We start from the raw sequence: 22377 nt of genomic DNA, 5'->3' as shown, positions 1-22377 counted from the left end.
CTACGCAAATGTGTTCCTTCCTACCCTACTGTGGTAAGCATGGCACAGAAGACCCTGTAGAAGGTATCATCAGAAACAGCAGTCAATACTGTGCACCTCTCTGTACACAGATAAGGCAGAAGGGAGTTCATTCCAAGACGTGCAGTAAAATAATAGTACCTATTCAGAAAAGGATGGTTGGGGGCGGTGGGGGTGCTTCTTTTTGGAATGGATAAACACACAATGAAAATGAATGAATGCACACACACTAGTGAGACAATGCAGGTTAATCCAGGGTTTATTTCAGTAATCTACTGACAGCAGTCCTCCACTGAGGAGGGGTTAGGAAGCTTAAGATGAAGAAAACCTAAAAATCAAGCAGTTTTGAAAAAATGTTAAGTGTTTCCACTTAAGTTTACAAAGTAAGGTGGCAAACTGAGCAAAAAAAAAAAATCTCATTTTTAAAAATGAATCATGTTCACTATTATGCAGCCAGCATTATGAGCAATTAAGTGTTTTGAGTGGTTGAGAAAGCAAGAAAGGCATTTCGGGTTCCAGTTCTTATTCTTGAGCTTTCAAAAGCCTTGTGAAATCTGGCCATTGGGGACAAACGCATAGAAGACTTACCTGGCCTGAGAGATGGGCACGTTCCCTTCCTGAAGAAGTCCTACACTTCTGTAAACTGGGTTCAAACCAGTCAAGAATTCTCAACTTAAGCTGTATTACTGTGAATTCAAATTTCTCTAAGTTAGAGATTCTCGGAAGGAAAAATAACTCTATTTTCAGCCAATTAAAATTAGCAAGACAACAAGTACATTTACAAAGGGTCATGCTCCAGAAGTTATGCTCCTAAGAAAGTGGTTGGGAATTTGCCTTCCCTGTTCCCATGGAAACCCTGTTAAATAACACCTGAGCCCACAAAGGCCTACTGACCTCATCCTGTCTGAGGCATGAATACCAGCAGCCAGGCCACGTGCCTTACCTTGGGAGTAGCCTGCACCGCTTCCAGAGACTGCCTTCTCTTTCTGCTTCCCTCATGAACACATTTCTTTAAATAACACTCCCTGTTACACGCCTTCTGTTGTCCTCCAGAAATCAGTCAAGTCACTGTACCTGACATCTACCGCCACCTGCTTTCCTGAAACTGCTCTGGCAAAGTTATCAGGGGTTTTCTGATCTCCAAGTCCAGTTATTTCTCTGAAACTTCACTGACCTTCGGACAAGCCCTCTTTGCATTGCTTTTACAGTTAATCCTTTCTCTCTCTCCCTCTCTGAACTTTCTCTCATCTGTTGTGCCATCTTACCATCTTCCCTTTCTCACTAGATGACGCCTTCCTCTGCCCTTTTTTGGGGGGCGGGGGGGTTGGTTGTTTTTTGAGACAAAGTCTGGCTGTTTCACCCAGGCTGGAGTGCAGTGGTGCGATCTCAGCTCACTGCAGCCTCTGCCTCCTGGGTTCAAGTGATTCTTGTGCCTAAGCCTCCCAAGTAACTGGGACCACAGGCGCGTGCCACCACACCTGGCTAATTTTTCTATTTTTAGTAAAGATGGGGTTTTGCCATGTTGGCCAGGCTGGTCTCAAACACCTGACCTCAGGTGATCTGCCTGCCTCAGCCTCCCAAACTGCTGGGATTACATTACAGGCATGAGGCACCGTGCCCGGCCATCCATCTTTAAATGCCAGCGTTTCCTTAGTTCTATCATAGGCCCTCTCTTTATTCTACCCCTTTCTTATGGAGAGGCTCATTTACTTCCATGATTTATTATAAAATGTCTGGCACATATTAAGTGCTCAATAAATGTTAGCTTTCATCATTATCCTTCAAAACCCAGTTCAAATGTCACCTCCTGTCCAATGTCTTAGCCAACCTCCTCCACACTTCCTTCTCCCCCAAAAGAATCCTCCATGATTTGTGTTCTCAAAAAACCTTACATAAACCTCTAGTATAACAATTAGCACCAGCCTAGGCAACATGGCAAAACCTCATCTCTACAAAAAAAGAATTAAAAAATTAGCCAGCATGGTGGCACACACCTGTGATCCCAGCTACTCAGAAGGCTGCAGTGAGAGGATCGCCTGAGCCCAAGGAGGTTAAGGCTGCAGTGAGCTGTGCTCACACCACTGCACTCCAGCCTGGGTGACAGAGTGACTCAGTCTCAAAATTTTTAAAAAACAACAACTACCACCAATTAGCACAATATATATAATACGTTCATAGGCTGGTCTCCTTTATCAGACTGTGAGTCCCTCCAGGAAAGGGATGACATCACTGAATTGTATTCTATAAACATCATTAAGTGTCATCTACAGGTCACACACTGATAAATAAGACCTGGGGGATGTCAAGAACCACAAAATGTGATCTTTGTCATTAACTCACACTTAAGCAGAAAAAGCAGACATCAAAACCAATAACTAAAACACCACTTGGGGGAAAGTGTCACATTCATTCAATCAATCTGCATCAAGTGCCAAACACTCCATTAGGTACTAGAGGTGCAGGGTTAACAAGACAGAAAAAGAGACATGGAGCTATATTCTAACAATTCTTTAAAAAACCAGAGACTGTTCCTTGTTTGTCAGATATTTATAGCAAAGGTTTTTCATTATTGTGTAAATTGGACTTGACTTTTTCAGTTGTTCCTTCTTACTCATATCACATATGATGCAAGACCTATGGAGCAACAGGTTTTTTATAGCTCCCAAAGAATCAAGCATGATTTGAATACTGAATCCTTAAAGCAAATCAAAATTTATTTAACAACCTTCAGAGATCATTTCAAGAGGGAATATATAGGGGCTGCTAACAGAAATGTGCATTAAAAAAAAAAATTCAGATCTTAAAGAGAGAATAAAAATAGAGGGATAAATAGTTCCAGGATTATTCGTACCTTAAAAGAAAAAGAATGCTAAGGTCAAGCTTTTAAGCAACTATGCCATGTGCTGGATTCAGGAAGAAATTTACCTGGTGACCACATATTAGGTATAGATTATGGCTCAAGTTGGGTAATACTTTTTGCTGTGGCTAAATGGGACAATGACAAGTCTTGAAAAAGTAATCTCAGACTAAATATTAAGTTATCAGAAGCTTGTAACCTAGTCCAGGTCTCAAATTAAGCTTTCAGCATGTAGACCAGGTAACTGAAAACTGAAAGCAGATGAGAGTCTCGAATTCTCCTATCACAGCCTTTTTCTTCTTCTATGCTCTCAGAAAACCTCCTCACATTAAATGTGGCATATCCTCTGGCACAGAACTCTCTTTAGGTAACATGCTCCTGATAATAAACCATGGAGAATAACCCAAAGAACATACAGTGTGAAAACAGAAAAATCATGATTGCTTCATACATCCACTCCTACAAACTTAGTCCAATGTATCTAATGATGTTTTTAGAGGAACATACAAGCCTATTAAATAGTTGTGGCCTGGGAAAATTAAGGCATGGCAATATACAAATACCACAGTGCAATTTTGTTTGAAAATTCTCAAGCAATGTCACAACACAGGTGGCAATAGCTTTTGTGTGTACAATGTGTTCCCTTCTGGGATCACTTGAAGATGAGATCTGGCCCTTCTTGGGCTACTTCAAATTAGAAGTTAACTTGCCTGCAAACAGGTAATGATAAGAAGATCCAATCCTGAATAATCAAGAGATTATCCATCAAGAAGAATGTTCATTATTTATTTAACATGATAAAAACCTACTTCTTTAATAAAACCTCCACGAAGTGGAGAGTCCTAAGTTGTACGAAGCTTGGAAATGGTGAGGCTGTACTTTCTCATGACTTATTTATATTTCACCCAGCAGTGAAAATGTCTCTCCAGGTAAACCAAGGAGATACATCAATATCTTAATTTCAGTTTCAAGTATATACACAATTCAGCTAAAGTAGAAGAGTGTCACTTGTATGCTATTAAGGTTTTAGGGTTGTTTTTTGTTATTTATTTATTTATTTGAGACAGGGCATTGCTATCACCCAGGCTGGAGTACAGAGGCTCAATTACAGCTCACTGCAGCCTCTGCCTCTCTGGCTCAAAGTGATCCTCCCACCTCAGCCTCCTAAGTAGCTGGGACTACAGGTGTGTACCACCACAACCAGATAATTTTTGTATTGTAGAGATGAGGTCTCACCACGTTGTCCATTCTGGTCCTGAACTCTTGTGCTCAAGCGATCCACCAGCTTCTGCCTCCCAAAGTGCTGGGATTATGGGCATGAGCCACCGTACCTGGCTGCTATGAAGGTTTAATCTTCTTAAAGATTTCACAAATGAGCACCAAATGAGCCACAGGTGAGGATGTTATAAATTTAACCATAATACTTCCGGAAGGTTACTTAAGCTCAAACCTCAAACACCAACAAATTCTTCAGCTTGGAGTTGCCTGCCTTTTGCATGCCCTCTGTTGCCTTAAACACAGCCAAGAACCAAAGGATTCTATCTGAACTTCTAAACTTCCCATAATTCCAGGCAAGGCATTCTCTAATCTTGTCATTAATGAACACTGCTAATGTTTAAACATCAGCAGCTTTTAAATGCTCCTGCGATTTGCCTTTTATTTGAAACAGAGTCTCACTCTGTTGCCCAGGACTTATGTCATCCTCCCACCTCGGCCTCCTGAGTAGCTGGGACCACAGGGATGCATCACCACACCCGGCTAATTTTTTTAAATTCTGTGTAAAGACATAGTCTCCCTATATTGTCCAGTCTGGTCTCAAACTCCTGGGCTCAAGTGATCCCCCCACCTCTGCCTCCCAAAGTGCTGAAATTACAGACATGAGCCACTGCACCCAGCCTGCCTTCTTAATTTGTATGTCTTCGCATATTAGATTTCTTCAAAAGAATGTCAAAACATGAACTTTGTAAGCACACTATGTTCCTAAGCATGAATTTTTGTCACTTGTAACTTGATTCAACATAAATTAATCAAAATCAACACTGATGTGACAAATGTGCCCTTTTTTGAATATATGCTGAATGGATTGGTAAGCACTAACACAATGGTCCCGTAAGTTAAATGGTAATCAAGTCAAAATTGTAAGTGACTGCAAAGATTTCTTAACGCTGACAGCCCTTACTTTCAGACTTTGGAAATACAAACAACGCAGATCTGCAAAATGACATTCCAATCATCACCGCAGGATCGGTCCTTGGGTAACCCACTCACATGTCATATTTAATGGCTAAATGAGTTTTCTATACTACTGGTTTTATAAGGGAAAGAAAAGCCTGGAACTCTGTTAACAGTCTAGGATAGTATTTCTTTTCCAATTTTATTTCAGATTTACCAACTGCCAAGTGTACTTCAAGCACATAAAATATTGGTAGCACTGAGTTGCTCAGCAAGAAAAGTCAAGCCAACTATTCTTGTCATAACTATTCTTGTCATAAGAGAACAAGCTACGACCTTGTTCTCTTTCACTAGGTCAAGCCAAGCAACTTGTGCCCCAACCCTGCTTTGCAATAATATACACACACTAAGAGATGTATCAGTTTTTAAAACCAGACTCCAGGCTCCTCTAGAGTATCTACAAATCTTTTTCTTACTCAAATTCTATGTATACAGTAAGCACTGGGTCACTATATCTGGGAAACTGACCAGGAGGTGTTTTGTTGTTTAATTTTTTGAGACAGGGTCTCCGTTTGCCCAGGCTAAAGTGCAGTGGTGCGATTGCAGCTCATTGCAGCCTGAAAAATTAAAATCCTACGTCCAGATTTGAAACCTGAATTTTCCCTGGATCAACCAAAGCTAGTTTCCCAAGACCAATTTCCTAACAATCTAGGAGATGTCATGGAAGAACCAACGCATATCAACTGTATGTATGTGACTCAAAAACAATAAGAAATGTTACATAAATATTTAAAAAAGAAATGTTATATAAAGTACACATTCATTAATGTTACTTAGAACTTTCAGAGGTAGCCCAGATTTCTCCCTTAGTCATGTTTTATGTATATCATAATACAGATATGGTTCAGCATTGACAACGCATCTACTACATCCGCCTTTATTATCAAAAGGAATCTGGTTTGTTTATTTGCTATTCTTATTCTGGTCCAGACTTTCAAATGCCTGGCATGCAGGTTGACAATTTTCTGTCAGCCAAGAACCACACGCTCTACACATCATCAACAAGCAAGCAACACAATTTTATTATGTAACACAGGTCAGAAAAATACTGAATTGAAATTATGTTGTTGGCATATTTTAATTACCTAAAACAACCTAGATTTTTTCACAAGTTGAAAAGACTAATACAAAGGACTTCAAATTCTACTACTAGGAAAACAACATATTTTTTAAAAGGTTCTAAATCTCAGGCAATAACTCTATTTGTTTCCCTAAGAGTCAGTATAAACAAGTTCTTCTTAATTAAAGAATCATAATACCCCTCTTGGAAGTAAATTTAATAATATTTTATCTGTATTTATAAGAGATCTGAAAGGTTTTTAATAAAATCTTGGAATTTATATACGTAATTTTCATTATGATACTGATTTCATTAAAAAAATTAAGTGGGAGTCTAATGCATAGTATGATATTGTGTAAGTTTTTTTTATTTTTGATGCATTTTCACATCTTTTATAGCAGTAATAAACACTGTTCTCAAGTGTACAGTTCAATGAAATGATCTACATTATGAAGTCCTTAAAATATTCCCTTGAATTTTTTACTTATTCATTACTTAGTTCATTATATAATCTTGCATGTTGTAGGCTCCCAACAATTATTTATTAAATTGCTGAATTCAAATAGTAGACTATAAAATCATAAAAGGCCGAAATTACACCTTTTTAACCTAATTTTATACAGACCTTAGAAAGAAATCTTACAGATTTTAAGTAGCCAAAAAATGTCTGCTGATGTGATGTCTGTAATCATATTATTAATAATTATTTCAATGTTTTCAAATAGAAAATGTATTTCTATGAGACAGGAGAACATAAGTTATAAGTGAATAGATTCTGGAATCTGACAGACTTTGATTCAAAATTGGACTCTGCCCCTCAGTAGCTATGTGACACTGAGACCACTGTTGGTAACAGTTTCAGGGGCTCAGTTTCCCCAAACAAAAAAAACTGATCACCTGATGCTATCTGCCTCATAAAGTTGTTTTAAAGATTAAATAGGCTGGGTACAGTGGCTCACGCCTGTAACGCCAGTGCCAGCACTTTGAGGGACAGATGCCAGAGGATCACTTGACCTCAGGAGTTTGAGACCAGCCTAGGTAACATGATGAGACCTTGTCTCTACAAAAAATAAAAATAAGGCTTGGCGCGGTGGCTCACACCTGTAATTCCAGCACTTTGAGAGGCCAAGGCAGGCAGATCACTTGAGGCCAGGAGTTCAAGACCAGCCTGGCCAACATGGCAAAACCCTGTCTCTATTAAAAACACAAAAAATTAGCTGGGCATGGAAACGTGGGAGGCAGAGGTTGCAGTGAGCCAAGATCATACCACCACACTCCAGCCTGGGTACAGAGTGAGCCTGTCTTAAAAATAAATAAATAAAAGATAAAAAATAAAAATAAAAACATAAAAAATTAGCCTGGTATGGTGGCACATGCTTGTAGTCCCAGCTACTTGGGAGGCTGAGGCAGGAGGATCACTTGAGTCTGGGAGATCAAGACTGCAGTGAGCCATGATCATGCCACTGAACTTTAGCCTGGGCAACAGAGTGAGACCCTGTCTCAAAAAAAAAAAAAAAAAAAAAGATTAAATAAGGTCACACATATAGAGAGAGTGATTAGCACATACGCCTAGCACACAGTAAAGCATGCTCTTTGTGTATGGCTTGCTTTAATTTATAAGACCAAAGTGTCATATATTCAGCTTGTCAGCTTATGTAATCTTACAGCAGTTTGCTAGCCCTCTAAAATAAAATAAGGACCTTTTTCCTCCATAAAATAGTCTTATTTGGAGCAGTCTAAACTAATGAAGGTCCCATAGTAATAATTATATTATCCTAGTATAAGAATGAAGTTGGGTTTCCAGACACTGCAAGCATTCCACTAGCATATTCCTGACTTGGTTATGGCCACATGGCTTATATCTCTTCTCATATCCAAAACCTAGGGGAACTGACATCCTATCATCAATTTGTACACGTTCCCTGACCTAAAATAACCATGACTAGGAACCCTGGTTAAAGCAAGGTATTCTGGGACCCTCTCAGGGCAAAAGGCTTCAGATGGCACAGTAGCAGAGACAATAACAGGTCCTTTAAGTCAGGCTGAATTCAGAGCACTTGGAGAGACAGGCATAGAGCCTGCTGAGAATGACCAACCTTCTGCAGGGAAGAGCTGTCAAAGACTTGGAAAAGGTCAAAAGGTACTGAGTATCCTTTCAGTGGAGGGCTGGGCTTAGGGCAGCACTCCCTCTGGGAATTATCTGATTTTAAAGGGGTGTGTACTTTTGATTGTCCTCCTAGTGATTTGGCTATTTTACAATGCTGTTGGGGTAAATATTACCTTGTGCAAAACTGATAGTAATGCAAATATTTTTTGTCCACAGCAATACAAATGAATAAGGTTTGCTAGAGATACAATTGATTTCCACCCTTTAGAATAGATGACTCCAGTGTTTATACTTATAGAATTGCCTTACATAATATTAGCCAATTTTGCATCTATTAGCAAATTCATTTCACCATTCCTGGTTTCGTATGTGTGTATATAATATTTGCTCTTCAAACTCTCATTTCAACCAGTTTTAATATCTTTCTGGTTTTTCTCATTACATAATAAATTAATTCAATATTTGGCATATGTTTATATTTGTAGAGAGTCGTTATTTTAGATTGTTGTAAATTATAGTTTAGAACATTGTAACGTGGCGCTTCCTGTGAAGAAGGCACTTTCACAGGAAGACAAACTGATGAGATAGAAAGGAGCTTTTAGTTTTACCCAGAATTATTTACTTTTCTAAGAAAGAAAAAGAAGTAAAACAAGTATGTCAAAATGTTTAACTGCCATTAGCTATTATATTTAGGTAGTATGTAGATGCATAAGTATCTGTTAAACTATTTTATATACTTTCTTTATGACTAAAATGTTTCATAAATTTTTTAAATGTTTTTTCTAAAAAGAATGAGTCTGGTAGAGAGGAATGGGGAATCTAGGTCGTTCCTCCTGACTGCTTCGCTTAGCTTCAGTTTCTCCCATGCTAACAGATACATGTTATAAACCTTTATACTCCTGAAGATTTATGCCTTCTTCTGCTTCTTAGTTCTTCAATACATCCTGATTCAGTAAGAGGCATATTATAGGCAATTAATAATAAATGCTTACAAAATTTAATTACTTAGAATATGCTATCACATTAAGGGAAAGTGCATCAGACTCCAGAGCCAGCACATCTCAGGGAAACAAGGAAAGAACAGTCCCCAGGCTGTGCTGTAAACCCAGCTCTCTGGATCATTCTAGAGAAAGGCTGGTTTTGGCCTATCACAGTCCATCTAACCATCATGCCCAGAAAACAACCCAAGACTTGCCTGAAGAAAGCCCAACTTACAGCTTAAGGCCAAGCAACTGGCAACCACTATTGAGTTAGCTCCCTTGTTGACATTGACCGAAAAAGGTAAGTCAGCTTTTTGATTAAGATGTCACTAAAATCTGCCAGCAAGAGGGGATCAGAAGTTATGTGACTACTATGACTCTTCCTCATAATAATAACTGCCATCGTGGACCAAAATATTAGAACTGATCCTCTTAAACAGAACTTGTACTTCAGAATGTTTCGAAATGTTTTTCACTGCAGGTGGAAACTGTAGTATAGCGAACAAAACATCTGTATTGTTTGGAAGTTGGAAGACCTCCTATCCAACCACTTGATTTAATCTGGCCGTTCTCATAGCCTTTACAACTGTAAGATATAGTTAATTACACTGCCACGCCTACTTATTTTATAAGAAATAGGATCATCTTATTGAAGAGTAAGATAATCAAAGGAGGAGGAGTAGCATTGAACAACCGATTCACTGAAACTATCATTCTGACCCAACTGCATAAAATCACTGGAACCTGAGAGTGATCAAATTATAAATTGGGAAATATATAGCTACAGGCCAAAGCGGTGGCCCCTGGACAGCAGAAATAGCACTCCCATCCTGGTTGCCCCGGCTTTAAGCTGACATTTGTCATAATGACCATATTACAAAACTTGAGTGTGACATTAAGAGGTATTTGACATGGCTGGGCACAGTGGCTCACACCAGTAATCCTAGCATTTTGGGAGGCAGAAGCAGATGAATTGCTTAAGCCTAGCAGTTCAAGACCAGTCTGGGCAACAAGGTGAAACCCTGTCTCTACTGGGGGAAAAAAAAAAAAAAGGCTTTTGACATGTAATAGCTTTGGACGACTTTTTTAAAATAATAAATAGGAGTAATTAGACCAGGCACAGTGGCTCATGCCTGTAATTCCAACACTTTGGGAGGCTAAGGTGGGAAATTCCCTTGAGTTCAGGAGTTAGAGGCTGCAGTGAGCTATGACTGAGACACTGCATTCCAGCCAGGAGACAGACTGACACCGTGTCTCAAAAAAAAAAAAAAAAAAAAAAGAAGCAGAAGAAGAAGAAGAGATAAGAAAAAACAAAAGAAACAGAAGTAATCAACATTTTTAAAGGAGAGAGAATTCTCTGGCTTAGGCAAAGACTTGGTTTTATATGGCTTGGGGTCAGTGGACAGATAACCTGATGCTAATTGATACTGACTAGGACAGCTCTCCTCCATGTTTCTGGTTCTTAAGAGTTCACGGGTATAGAAGAGGCTACAAGTATTGGAAAGTACTGGTATAACTGGTCTCAACCATTTTTAGAGATTGCCTGTACAAAGGAATATAACTTACTTCCTGTATGAATCATATACCAAAGGCAATTGCTTTCCTCGTTGTCGATGAACTACTGTAACAGAAAAGGCTCTGCTTATAGTGGAATGTTTTCTGTTACCCTGTGCAACTTCTGTGGCATTTAAGTTACACAGATCTGCTCTCCTATGATTTTATTAAACAAGAGATGCCCAAAAAATATTTAAAATTCTCTCTCCTGTCTCCCCTAAGAAAATTACCACAATGCAGCTTCAGTTATTTCTGTTTTCCTTTGGAAAACCAAAAACACTACAAAATAAAATTCATATAAAATGTAAGTGATCAATTATTTACATTTTTTGAACAATTAGACAAGATTGTGAAAATCGGCTTTGTCTCGTACCCTTCCTTCTTTTCCACTAACCTGGCACATATTTCGATCAGTGTCTCTAGTCAATAACTCTGGCCAAAGAGAAAAACTACTACATTAAAACAACTAGGCTAGGCGCAGTGGCCCACGCCTGTAATCCTAGCACTTTGGGAGGCTGAGGCAGCAGGATCGCTTGAGTCCAGGAGTTTGAGACCAGCCTGGGCAACATGGTAAAACCCCATCTCTACATAAAAACACAAAAATTGGCCAGGCTTGGCTGTGCTCAAAGCAAGAGGATCGCTTGAGTCCAGAAGGTGGAGGTTGCAGCTGGAGCTGCAATAATGCCAACATACTCCAGCCTGGGTGATAGAGCAAGATCGTCTTTAAAAAAATAAATAAATAAATAAAAACCCACAACTACAGAAACCAATATATTACAGTCACCAATGGATTTTTAATTTATCATTTTGCCTTGATTTCTTTTATTTCCCTTTTATGCCACTAATAAAATTTTCAAGATCTTTCTCATATCTAGCCAGTTTCCCCACCTACTTATATACAAATTACAGGAAGATGAGGCTGTCTTCAAGATATATTTTTCCCAAAGCTGTGGGTTCCCAGTTTCTTCTGATAACCACACAGCTGTGGGTTCCTGCAACACTGCCCACCCCCACCACATTTCCCACTCTCATCTTGCCCCAGGTGGAGTGGGGCGACTGCTGCCATGTTCTACAGCCACAGTGAGGGTCCCAAGGGTGACGGAAAGGGGAGCGTGTGATACAAGGCCCTCAAATGGCCTCCTGGGAGGGGCCATCATTGCATAGCACACTGTCAGCCCTGAAGTCAGTAGCCAGCAATGCATTTTCCTATGGTTCTCTGCTTTCCTAGCTTGGGGTGGTGTTTGAAGGCACCATTTGGAGGAAGTACTTGGAAAGTAGGCACAGTTGGTACCTCATGCTGAAGAGCCTGCACATTTACTGGACTTTGTGCTTGTCCATCTCCTACCACTTCACAAAGAAAGTATGAACCAATTTTATCCTGCAAACCAGAAACAGGAACTGAATGGGCCTCTAACCAGACCTCTGATACAGGAAGTAGGGCACAGTTCTTATAGCCACCAGAGTGGAACTGCCCTATATACAGAGAACTCCCAAAAAGCTGGCTCCAGCCAAGGCCACTGGTGAGACAAGCCTGTGTTATGCACTTATATAATACACAGGCTTCACCTAGAGATAGAACAGCTTGAATTACCAACTGACAATGTCTCAAGTAGACAAAAGGTGACCAAATTAAGGAAAGAAACCAGGATCCTGGGAGCCTAGGAAGCAGAGCTGGTCATGACAACATGCAGTTGATGATATGGGGTAAGAAATTGGTACTCTAAAAACTAATCTATTTTTGTGCTCTGGAGTTTTCTTTTTGATTTTGCTTTTTTCCGTCCGATTTTCTAGTTAAGCTCTTTTTAAAAAATTATAGTTTTACCTTAATTGACCCATTATCCAAGAAAGCAAGAAGCAGCACAGTGCTGTCGGTTTTTATGAGGTGGGTGGCAGCTGCCACAATGGTGTGCCAGGGAACGTGAACAGCTCAGAGAAAAATCATGTGTTGGGCACCACTGGGATTTTTTTTTTTTTTTTAATCGTTTCCTAACCAGAGTTTTGCCTTACGAGTTTCTCCACGTTTGCTCTTTTAATAATTTTACTAAGGTTCGTTTTTCACGTGAAGCAGTGGCTGAAAGGTGGGAAGGGGCTGCAGGGTGGTTCCAGTCAGAGGCTCTCAAACACTACTCTATTGACTGGTGTGATAAAGTTTTCACTCATCCATAAATAAATGGGAAAAATAAATAAAAAGTCATGAGTGTTTCCATACATTTTCTGTATGCAAAGATCTGCCCTTCATTCCAAAGTTATGTGCCCCCTAATTTTTTTTAACATAAAACTTTCCTTTTTAAGAAATCATGGCAATAGGTGGCTGGTTGTTGATTTTCTTCTCTCTCTCTCTCTCTGTCTCTCTCTTTCTCTCTCTCTCTCTCAATTTTCCTCACTTTCTCTCTCTACTTATAACAACACTCTTATTTAGAAAAATTTAAACATTGGCAAACACATGTCAGTCCTCCAAATTTTTTAACTGGTTCACTATTTAGGACATACAGACTTTACTCTCTACTTCAAAATATATGAGATAATATACTTGGAAAGCATATTGAAAGTAGAAATGCAGAAGTGGGCTGGAAAATTTTCAAGAACTTCTCCATCTGGGATAGATGGGATACAAGGTTATGTTCTGTTTTGTTTTATTGTTTTACCAAATAAGATTAGAAGTCCTAAGGAGCTTTGCTGGAAGCAAGTTGGAGCCAAAGCCTGGCAAGGTCAGATGCCTCTCCGGCAAGATGGCATATTAACACATGAGCGACTTTTGTCACAAGCTCAAGTAAAGTGGGAACATACCATGGATGAGAATAGAAAAGCTAAGTTCTCACAATTTCAACTAGCATGTGCTTCCTTCCTGTTACCTATGATTGCTACAGGGTGAAAAGCTGAGTAACAGACTGCAATCTGCAGTGAGCCAAGCTGAAAGGCCCGGGCGGATGTGAAGGCTGGTGGCAAGGAAATGGGAAGCGGGCAGCCAAGCTAACCCTGTGTCCACTGAGGGAGTGAGGTGGCCTTGAGCACAGCAGTATCCCTGGGTCTTACATCGGCAGGAAATAGAAGGGGAAGAAGCCTAAAGGAAGTGAAAGTGTTGCTGGATCTCCTGCTGGCATTGCCTCCTCTTTCACACAGCATCCTGGTTCTCCCTGCAGCCACCTGATCTTCCCTTTGTCCCCTACCTCACCACAGTCCCACCCCCTTCACCACTCCAAGTTGATGCTTCTCCTACATCTGGCCAAGACGCTACTCAGAGCTGGATGAAAGCAAAAGTAATTGCTCTAATACAGGTTTTAGGTTTCAGAAACAGAATTTTCCCGAATGTTTAAAATGGTGAATGGTTCCATACACTGTGTTAACCAGGCTTCTTATAAGCTAGTCCCAGAATCTGCCCACCATGTGCAATACTGTTTTTACAAAAAGTGTGCTCCAAGCAAGAACCTTCAAACATTTAATCTGAATGAATGAATATATCCTTTTCAAGGTTCAGTGTTTTCATAAGCAAAATGAGAGAATAACAGAATTGATGTCTTTTGAAAAAAATTTAGGGCTGGGTGCAGTGGCTCATGCTTGCAATCCCAGCACTTTGGGAGGCCAAAGCAGGCAGATCACTCCTGAGGTCAGGAGTTAGAGACCAGTCTGACCAACAAAGTGAAACCCCATCTCTATTAATAATTCCAAAAAATTAGCTGGATGTGGTGGCACACAATTGTAATCCCAGCTACTCAGGAGGCTGAGGCAGGAGAATTACTTGAACCCAGGAAGCAGAGGTTGCAGTGAGCAAAGATCGAGCCACTGCACTCCAGCCTGGGCAACAAGAGCAAAACTCCATCTCAAAAAAAAAAAAAAAAGTATTTGGAAAGCTTCCCAGTTGGGATCTGTCCACCTACCCAGGGCAACACGATAGTATTGACATCTCTTAGCTTTTACAGAATTTTCTGTCTACAATGCAGAGGGTGAAGAAGGGGTATTGTCAGCTTGGCTTTGCTGTCTCTGAGTGACACTCTGTTGTATACGTAAATAAGATGAATTTTCATAAAAGCATTAATAGAACATTAGTTTCACCTCAGAAAGAAAATGAAAAAGCAAATAACAAGAGTAGTCAAAGAGGAAATTAAAATATAGGTAAATAGTAATCAGATTGAGAAAAATCAGTGCAAAGGTTTAACTTGTAACCTATTCTTTTTAAAGATACCAGTACACAAAGATTGGGAAAGTTTATTAAAAATGTTACCAAACTTTAAGTTCTTCTTGTTTTTTTGTTTTTTGTTTTTTGTTTTTTTTTTTGAAACAGGATCTCATTCTGTCACCCAGGCTGGATTGCAGTAGCACGATCTCAGCTCACTGCAGCCTCAGCCTCCCAAGCTCAAGGGATCCTCTCACCTCAGCCTCTCGAGTAGCTGGGACTAAGTTCTTATTCACTCCCTTAGGTTGAGCTATTCAAACATCACTGTTTCCCATGGAAACGTTGAGACCTTCATTAAGCTCTCCATGCTTACCCTGCCATTTCACTTCAGGTGTCACCTCCTTTAAGAAGCTACCCCTTGCAGGTGTGGTGGCTCACACCTTTAATCCCAGCTCTTAGGGAGGCAGAGGCAGGAGAATAGCTTGAGCCCAGGAAATTGAGACCTGCCTGGGTAGTATAGCGAGACCCCATTCTCCACAAAAAGGAAAAAAGCAAGCAAAAATACGCATAAGAAGCTACCCTTGAGCCCACCGCAGCCTCAATCTGATTTTTTAAGCTGTTTCCTGGGAGCCCAGGGCATCCTGGCACAGAGGCACTGCTATGGCAAAGGCATTGGTCTGCCCTCCCCACCAACTCTGAGCTCTTCAGGGGCAGGAATATGATATATACAAGCAGTTCATTTAATCTCCATCAGCGGAAATGACTCATTTGTCTTAATAATGTTGTCATTTTAAAGTACAGAATTTGAGAGCTGGACAGAATCTCAAATACCAATTATTCCAACACTCCACTCTTTTCTGAGGCTTTAAATGACTTGCTCCAAGTTAGAAAACAATCAGGACCCGAAGCCAAACCTTGAAAATGCTGTTCTAATGCTTTGTGCCTGCATCCCATGCTGCCTTGCCTTTGTAAATTCACAGGATTAAATAAGGGAATCCTAAAAGCTGTGTTCAATTCCCCCTTTACTTCTATCCCTGGTCAATTTTACAAGCAAAGAAACACCACTGGAGGCAATGAAGGGCCGTTCTCACAATTACATGGTTCACAGCAGAGCCGGGATGAAAACTCAGATCTGATATGAGGGACCATGTTCTTCCCACTAGCTCATAAAAATTCAACTTTCAAGTACAGGTCGTGGGTGTAGAGCAAAGGTCAGCATGGCACAGGGGCCAAATCCTGCAGGTCACCTCTTTTTGAGTATGGCTTACAAGCTAAGAATGGTTTTTACATTTTAAAATGGTTATAAAACAAGAAATCATACTTTATGAAATATATGAAGTTCAAATTTCAGTGTCCATGAATAAAGTGTGGTTGGAACATAGTCATGATCATTTGTTTAGGTCCTGTTTATGGCTGCTCTTGAGTAACAGGGCAGAGCTGAGAAGTTGTGAAAGAGACCTCAAGAAATAAAACTGCACACCTAAAACCATCTGATCTTCAACAAAGTCGACAAAAATAAGGAATGGAGAAAGAACTCCCTATTCAATAAATGGTGCTTGCTAGCCACATGCAGAATAAAATTGGACCCCTATCTATCACCATATACAAAAATTCACTCAAGATGAATTAAGGTTTAAATGTGAGACCTCAAACCATAAGAATCCTAGAAGAAAGCCTAGGAAATACCATTCCGCATCGGCCTTGGGAAAGAATTTATGACTAAGTCCTCAAAAGCAATCGCAACAAAAACAAAAATGACAAATGGGACCTAATTAAACTAAAGAGCTTCTGCATAACAAGAGACACTATTAAGAGAGTAAACAGACAACCCTCAGAGTGGGAGAAAATATTCACAAACTATGCATTTAAGAAAGGTCTACAAATCAACAAGCAAAAAAACAAATAACCCCATTAAAAAATAGGCGAAAGATATGAACAGACACTTCTCAGAAGAAGACATACAAGCAGCCAACAAACATATGAAAAAATGTTCATCATCACTAATCATCAGAGAAATACAAATCAAAACCACAATGAGATAACATCTCACACCAGTCAGAATGGCTTTTGTTAAAAAGTCAAAAAATAACAGATGTTGGCGAGGCTGCAGAGAAAAGGGAACACTTATACACTGTTGGTGAGAATGTGAATTAGTCCTGCCACTGTGGAAAGTAATTTGGAGATTTCTCAAAGAACTAAACTACCGTTTAGTAGAAAGAGCTGAACTACCGTTCGACCCAGCAATCCCATTACTAGGTATATGCCCAAAGGAAAATAAATTGTTCTACCAAAAAGACACCAAAACCAGATACGTTCTCACTTAAGTGGGAGCTAAATACTGGGTACAAGTAAACTTAAAGATGGGAGGCTGGGCATGGTGGCTCACGCCTGTAATCCCAGCACTCTGTGAGGCCGAGGTGGGCAGATCATGAGGTCAGGAGTTCAAGACCAGCCTGGCCAACATGGTGAAACCCTGTCTCTACTAAAAATACAAAAATTAGCCAGTCATGGTGGCATGCGGCTGTAGTCCCAGCTACTTGGGAGGTTGAAGCAGGAGAATCGCTTGAACCTGGGAGGCGGAGGTTATGGTGAGCCAAGATCATGCCACTGCATTCCAGCCTGGGCAACAGAGCAAGACACCATCTCAAAGAAAAAAAAAAAAAGCTTAAAGATGAGACCAACAGACAGTGGGGACTACTAGAAGGAGAAAAGAGAGGGGGCTGAAAAACTACCCATTGGGTACAATGAAATTTTTTTTTCATTCATACCCCAAACCTCAGCATCACATAATGTATCTCTGTAACAAACCTGCACAAATGCCCTCTGATTCTGAAGTAAAAGTTTTTTAAAAACTGCAGTCTAAAATATTTAGTATCTGGACATCTCCAGAAGTTTGTCAACCCCTAGTGAGGAAGAACAAGCCCTCTTAGAAGTCAGAAGAAAATAAGTTCTACTACCATCAAACTCCACGGCCCTTAGTTTAGAAAAAAAAAAAAAACAAAGGGAGGCTGGGTGAAGGACTCACGCCTGTAATCCCAACACGCTTGGAGGCCAAGGCAGGAGTACTGCTTGAGGCCAGAAGTTTGAGACCAGTCTGGACAACATAGAAAGACCCTATCTCTACAAAAAAAAAATAATAAAATAAAATAAAATTAGCCCAGTGTGGTGGCTCATGCCTGTAGTCCCAGCTACTCGGAAGGCTGAGGCAGAAGGATCACTAGAGCCCAGGAGTTCGAGCCTGCAGTGAACCACGATCATGCCACTGCACTCCAGGCTGGGCAACAGAGTGAGACCCTGTCTCTAAAACAAATAAAATAAAATAAAATAAAAACAAAGGGTTTAGATGAAACTGATGCACTACCTTCATTCTATCACATTTTCATGCTTTCATGCTGAATGAGAGGGCACTCATCCTGGGAGTTCATGCCACCCAGATGGGCAGGGGTTAAACTGAGACCTGTCTAGGTTGAAAGAAGCAGTAGGGAGGCACAGGAACAAGAGGCTTCCCAGAGCATGCCCTCCCCACTATTCCATATGCACCTAAATGCCTGGTAAGATCTTTACCAGCTCACTCACATGATTCCAAGATAGGGAGCTTCCCTTGATTATGAGAGTAACTCAGCCCACCTAAATGGAGGAAGCAAGGGCCAAGCACGACCTTTTTTTTTTTTTTTTTTTTTGAGACAGAGTCTCATTCTGTCACCCAGTTTGGAGTACAGTGGTACAATCTCGTCTCACTACAACCTCTGCCTCCCAGGTTCAACTGATTCTCCTGCCTCAGCCTCCTGAGTAGCTAGGACTACAGGTGTGCACCACCATGCCTGGCTAATTTTTGTCATTCTAGTAGAGACAGGGTTTCACCATGTTGGCCAGGAAGCTGGCCTCGAACTCCTAACCTCAGGTGATCCACCCGTCTTGGCCTCCCAAAGTGCTGGATTACAGGCGTGAGCCACCACACCTGGCCCAAGCACAGCCTTTTAGGGTCAGCCACCTGAAGTGGAATCCTGCATTGGCCACTTACTCCCTATGAATCCTAGGGCCAGTTAGGGATCCCTGGGTTTTCTCACCTAAGAAGGTAAGTATTTCCTTCACAGGCTTGTTTGGAGGATTCAATGAAATACACTTAAACTTCAGCTCCCTTCTAATCATCCTCTCTCTCCCTTTCCCAGAGACAGTATTTGGAGAATAACAGAAATCAAGCCTTGTTAGGAAAGTTTCTTTCAAATTAGCTTAGAGTTAAAAAAAATTTTTTTTCTAGAGCCCTAGAAAAAAACACCCAGTCAGTGCAATAAAAATAGGCTCAAGTGTTCAGTTGGGTATTTTCCTCTCATATCTTTTAGTTCTTTGAAGCTTCTTCCAAATTATAATCCAAAAATGAGAGTGCTATAATTTTTAGAAAAGTTACGTTGATGTAACTTTTATAGCAAGCTACCCAAAGAATCAAGCTATAATACATTATAGCCATGCTCAGTTATGAAGACCAAAACTATTTTAAAAATACCAGAACCAGAAAGTCCTAGTTTATTTAGTCTGGCTTCCTTAACATGAAGTTCTTGTTGTTCTTAAAATATTCAGCTTTGGCTGAATTCCAAAACTGACATAAGCCTACTTCAGGTGTTTGGAAGATACTGAAGAGAATCAGAATTGAAAACAAGATTGGAAAATAAAGCCTTTTCTGTGATCACAAATGCAAGAAGTGTATTGTTTTGAAACCATTAAACCAAGGTTTTACCCACAAATGTAAACTTAAATATGTATATATTCTCAACACTGGATGTACAGAAGGCTAAAGGTTAATTTCGATAACATGGTATTATTCCTAACATTAGCAAACAGCTAATTGCTTCAGTTGCTAGAACTGCCTTAACTGCTAGAACTGCCTTTTCTGAAATCTGACATAGGTTGAAAAGATACATTTCTTTCACGGATTATGCTAGCAATCACTTTAATGGCCAACTAATCTTATTACTAGGATAGCATATAGGTGTTTTAGACAATGTTAAATTATAAACTTTCTAGCCCATCATGGTTTATGGGGTAATAAAAAACAGGCCCTGGTTCTTTCACCAAAATCCTTACAAAGATAACACACAAGTTCAGTGTAAGTTGTGATGTTATTGCCTTTGGAAGCACTGTAATTACTTCAAAGTCTGGGTTGGTGAGAGGAAATTCAAGCTACTAAAACTTATTGAGGGTAAGGTGAGTTGGGAAGATCATGATACGGCGTGCAAATTACTATAGTTACACTCTGCGTGCATGGTATGTCATCGTTCCTGTACTCTCAAAACTACACAGAGAAAAGGAGAACCTCGTCTAAAACGGTCACAGGTATATGAGAAGGAAAACAGGGACCAAACCTCACAGAAGCGAAACCGAGACACTGAACGGAGAAGGACTGACTGGGGCAAATATCTCTCACTGCTAGAGAACAGTTCAAGTCGATCGCAGGGACCCAGGGCTCCAGCGCTGGGCGGTGGGTGGATCCATGGGTCTCTCACACAAATACAGACTCTTTCACAAGCACACACGCTGTCCCCGGAGCAGCAAGCGACAAGAGCAGTCACGCAGCAGCGCTCGCTGCCCCCAAAGTGGGGCAAGAAGTAAATGCTTCCCGCCCACAAAAATGAAATGCCCCAAAGACGGCCAGATTAAACGTGGCTCCCGACCGCGCGGGATGGGAAAGGGGTCACACACGCACCTGCATTGTAAAAGCGGTCCAGCACGGTGGTTTCACCAAAGTCGAGTTTCCCAAAATGCAAGGTTTCCAGGGTGGCGCCCACCGTCTCGCACGCCTCCCGCAAGCTCTGCAGGGCCTCGCTCTCGGCCACCACCAGTTGCCCCTGGCTCGCTTCGTTGATCACATATGCCACTGTGGTCCGTCGGCTGCCCCCGCCAACAGAGCTGCCCCGGCCTCGGGTGGCACTGCTCGCGGAGGTGGCCGCGGGACACCCGATGCCTGGGGCGGCGGCGCTCTCCACGTTCCAGAAGCTGCCCGGCGGCGGCGGTGGCAGCTGGTGCTCCTCGCCCTCGCCCACCGCCGCCGCTCCTCCCCTCCTGCAGATGCTGCCCTCGGGGATGGTGCAGAAGCCCGAGGGGGCGAAGGGTGGCACGGAGAAAGTGATGCCCTCGCCCGCCTCCGTGCTCATCTCTCCGGGCCGGGCAGCAACGGCGGCGGCGTCCCCCGCCCAGCCGCACCGCCTGGCCAGCCACAGCTCGGGGCTGCTCCGCGCCCGCCGGGCTAAGCAGCTGCCATCGCGCGCCGCGCCCTCGCCGCCTCGCCGCCGCCTCCTCTCCGGCGCCCTCTCCCCTGAGGGCACGCCGCTGCCCGGCGGCGGCTCGCTCCTCCTCGGCGCCTCCGTGGCCGCGCCGCTCGCCCTCTGCAGGGTTTAGAGTACAAGGGGTGGGGAAGCCGGGTGAGCGGGAAGGGACGAAGCTTCCTTTTCTTGGCTGGCTGACAAGTCGGCTCACAAACCTGCGCCGCGGTGCAGCTCAAGGGCGCCGCGCTCGGGTTGCAGCCCGCCCTTGCCACCCGCCGCGCCGCGCAGCACAGCTCCTTCCGTCCCGGCTGCTCTGGGAGGGGCCAGGAAGGGCGCCCCCTGGGTGCGGAGCTACCTGGCGCGCACCTTACGAGCGGGCCGGCTCCCCGGGCGGCGTCCCGGAACAGCAGCAGCGGCAGCCGAAAGCACCCTCCTCCCTCCCCCGCGGCAGCTGCCCTTCATCGGCTGGATTTCCTCCTCCTCGCCCGACCTCGTTTCTCTTCCGATCGCCTCCGCCGCGTCGTCCCCGCGCCAGCCTCGTAGCTCCTCGCAGTCGCTCTCACTCTCCGCCACCAGCTTCTGGCCACCCACTCATCGCGGCACTGAGGATCAGGGCCCGCCCCCAGGTAGGGCGCTGCTAGGAAGCTGGAGCCCGGACGGAACCGACCGCGCTGCGGCCCTCGGACCCCAGCCCTTCTCTGAGTGCGGCCCGTGGCATGTGGTCCCCGTCCTCACCCACCCGGCCCCCAACTAAGAAGACCTGGAGCGCAAGCGATTACAGGGTGGCGCAAAAAGTCTCTCCAGCCAGTACTCGGTCCTCGGAGTCCGTCCCGAAGCATTTCCAGTGTTCCCCGCGACGAGGGCGCCCCCCTCCGGGCCTTGGAGGCCTAGTGGACTGGGACCGTGCGAGGCGCTGGCAGGACAGGCTCCTGGAGACCGATGTTGCGCGAGGCATAGCGCCCTGGACCCAGGGCCTACACCGGAGGGTGCTTCATTAGTGACTGTGGCACTCCAGAAGTGGCAGGCCAAATTGATCAGGTTCTCCCATGTACTTTTCCTTTTAAAATTTCCAGTGGCTCATTCCGTTATCAGTAATGAGTAATTGATTAGTGCCAACTGCCGAAGGACTTAGCATTCTCATTTAGGATCTTAATTCCCCCACAAGCGCCAGATACTTACTTAAGATGGAAGATGGAGTCTA

At 42.5% G+C, this 22377-nt stretch overlaps 1 protein-coding gene and 1 long non-coding RNA gene across 4 annotated transcripts in view; one reads left to right on the top strand and one right to left on the bottom strand.

Moving 5' to 3' along the window:
* MAP3K5 (mitogen-activated protein kinase kinase kinase 5) overlaps nt 1-21944 on the bottom strand; it is a 252403-nt gene extending 230459 nt beyond the window's left edge. The window contains exon 1 of one of the 3 annotated variants that reach the window (XM_030928710.1): nt 20618-21944. In XM_030928710.1, the coding sequence (XP_030784570.1) occupies nt 20618-21065 (448 nt within the window). In that variant the 5' untranslated portion in view covers nt 21066-21944. The remainder of the gene's footprint in view (nt 1-20617) is intronic. The other 2 variants (XM_010379481.2, XM_030928711.1) reach the window with 2 other exon arrangements.
* Nucleotides 12284-14276, top strand: LOC115896893. Its single transcript, XR_004056803.1, has 2 exons — nt 12284-12512; nt 13676-14276. It is a non-coding gene; the product is annotated as an uncharacterized LOC115896893 (long non-coding RNA).
* Nucleotides 21945-22377: the final 433 nt, after the last annotated feature.

The sequence above is a fragment of the Rhinopithecus roxellana genome, chromosome 4, assembly GCF_007565055.1.
Source record: "Rhinopithecus roxellana isolate Shanxi Qingling chromosome 4, ASM756505v1, whole genome shotgun sequence".
Taxonomy (NCBI): domain Eukaryota; kingdom Metazoa; phylum Chordata; class Mammalia; order Primates; family Cercopithecidae; genus Rhinopithecus; species Rhinopithecus roxellana.
Note: the sequence above shows the minus strand (reverse complement) of the source record. Positions and strands in the feature narration are given on the sequence as shown.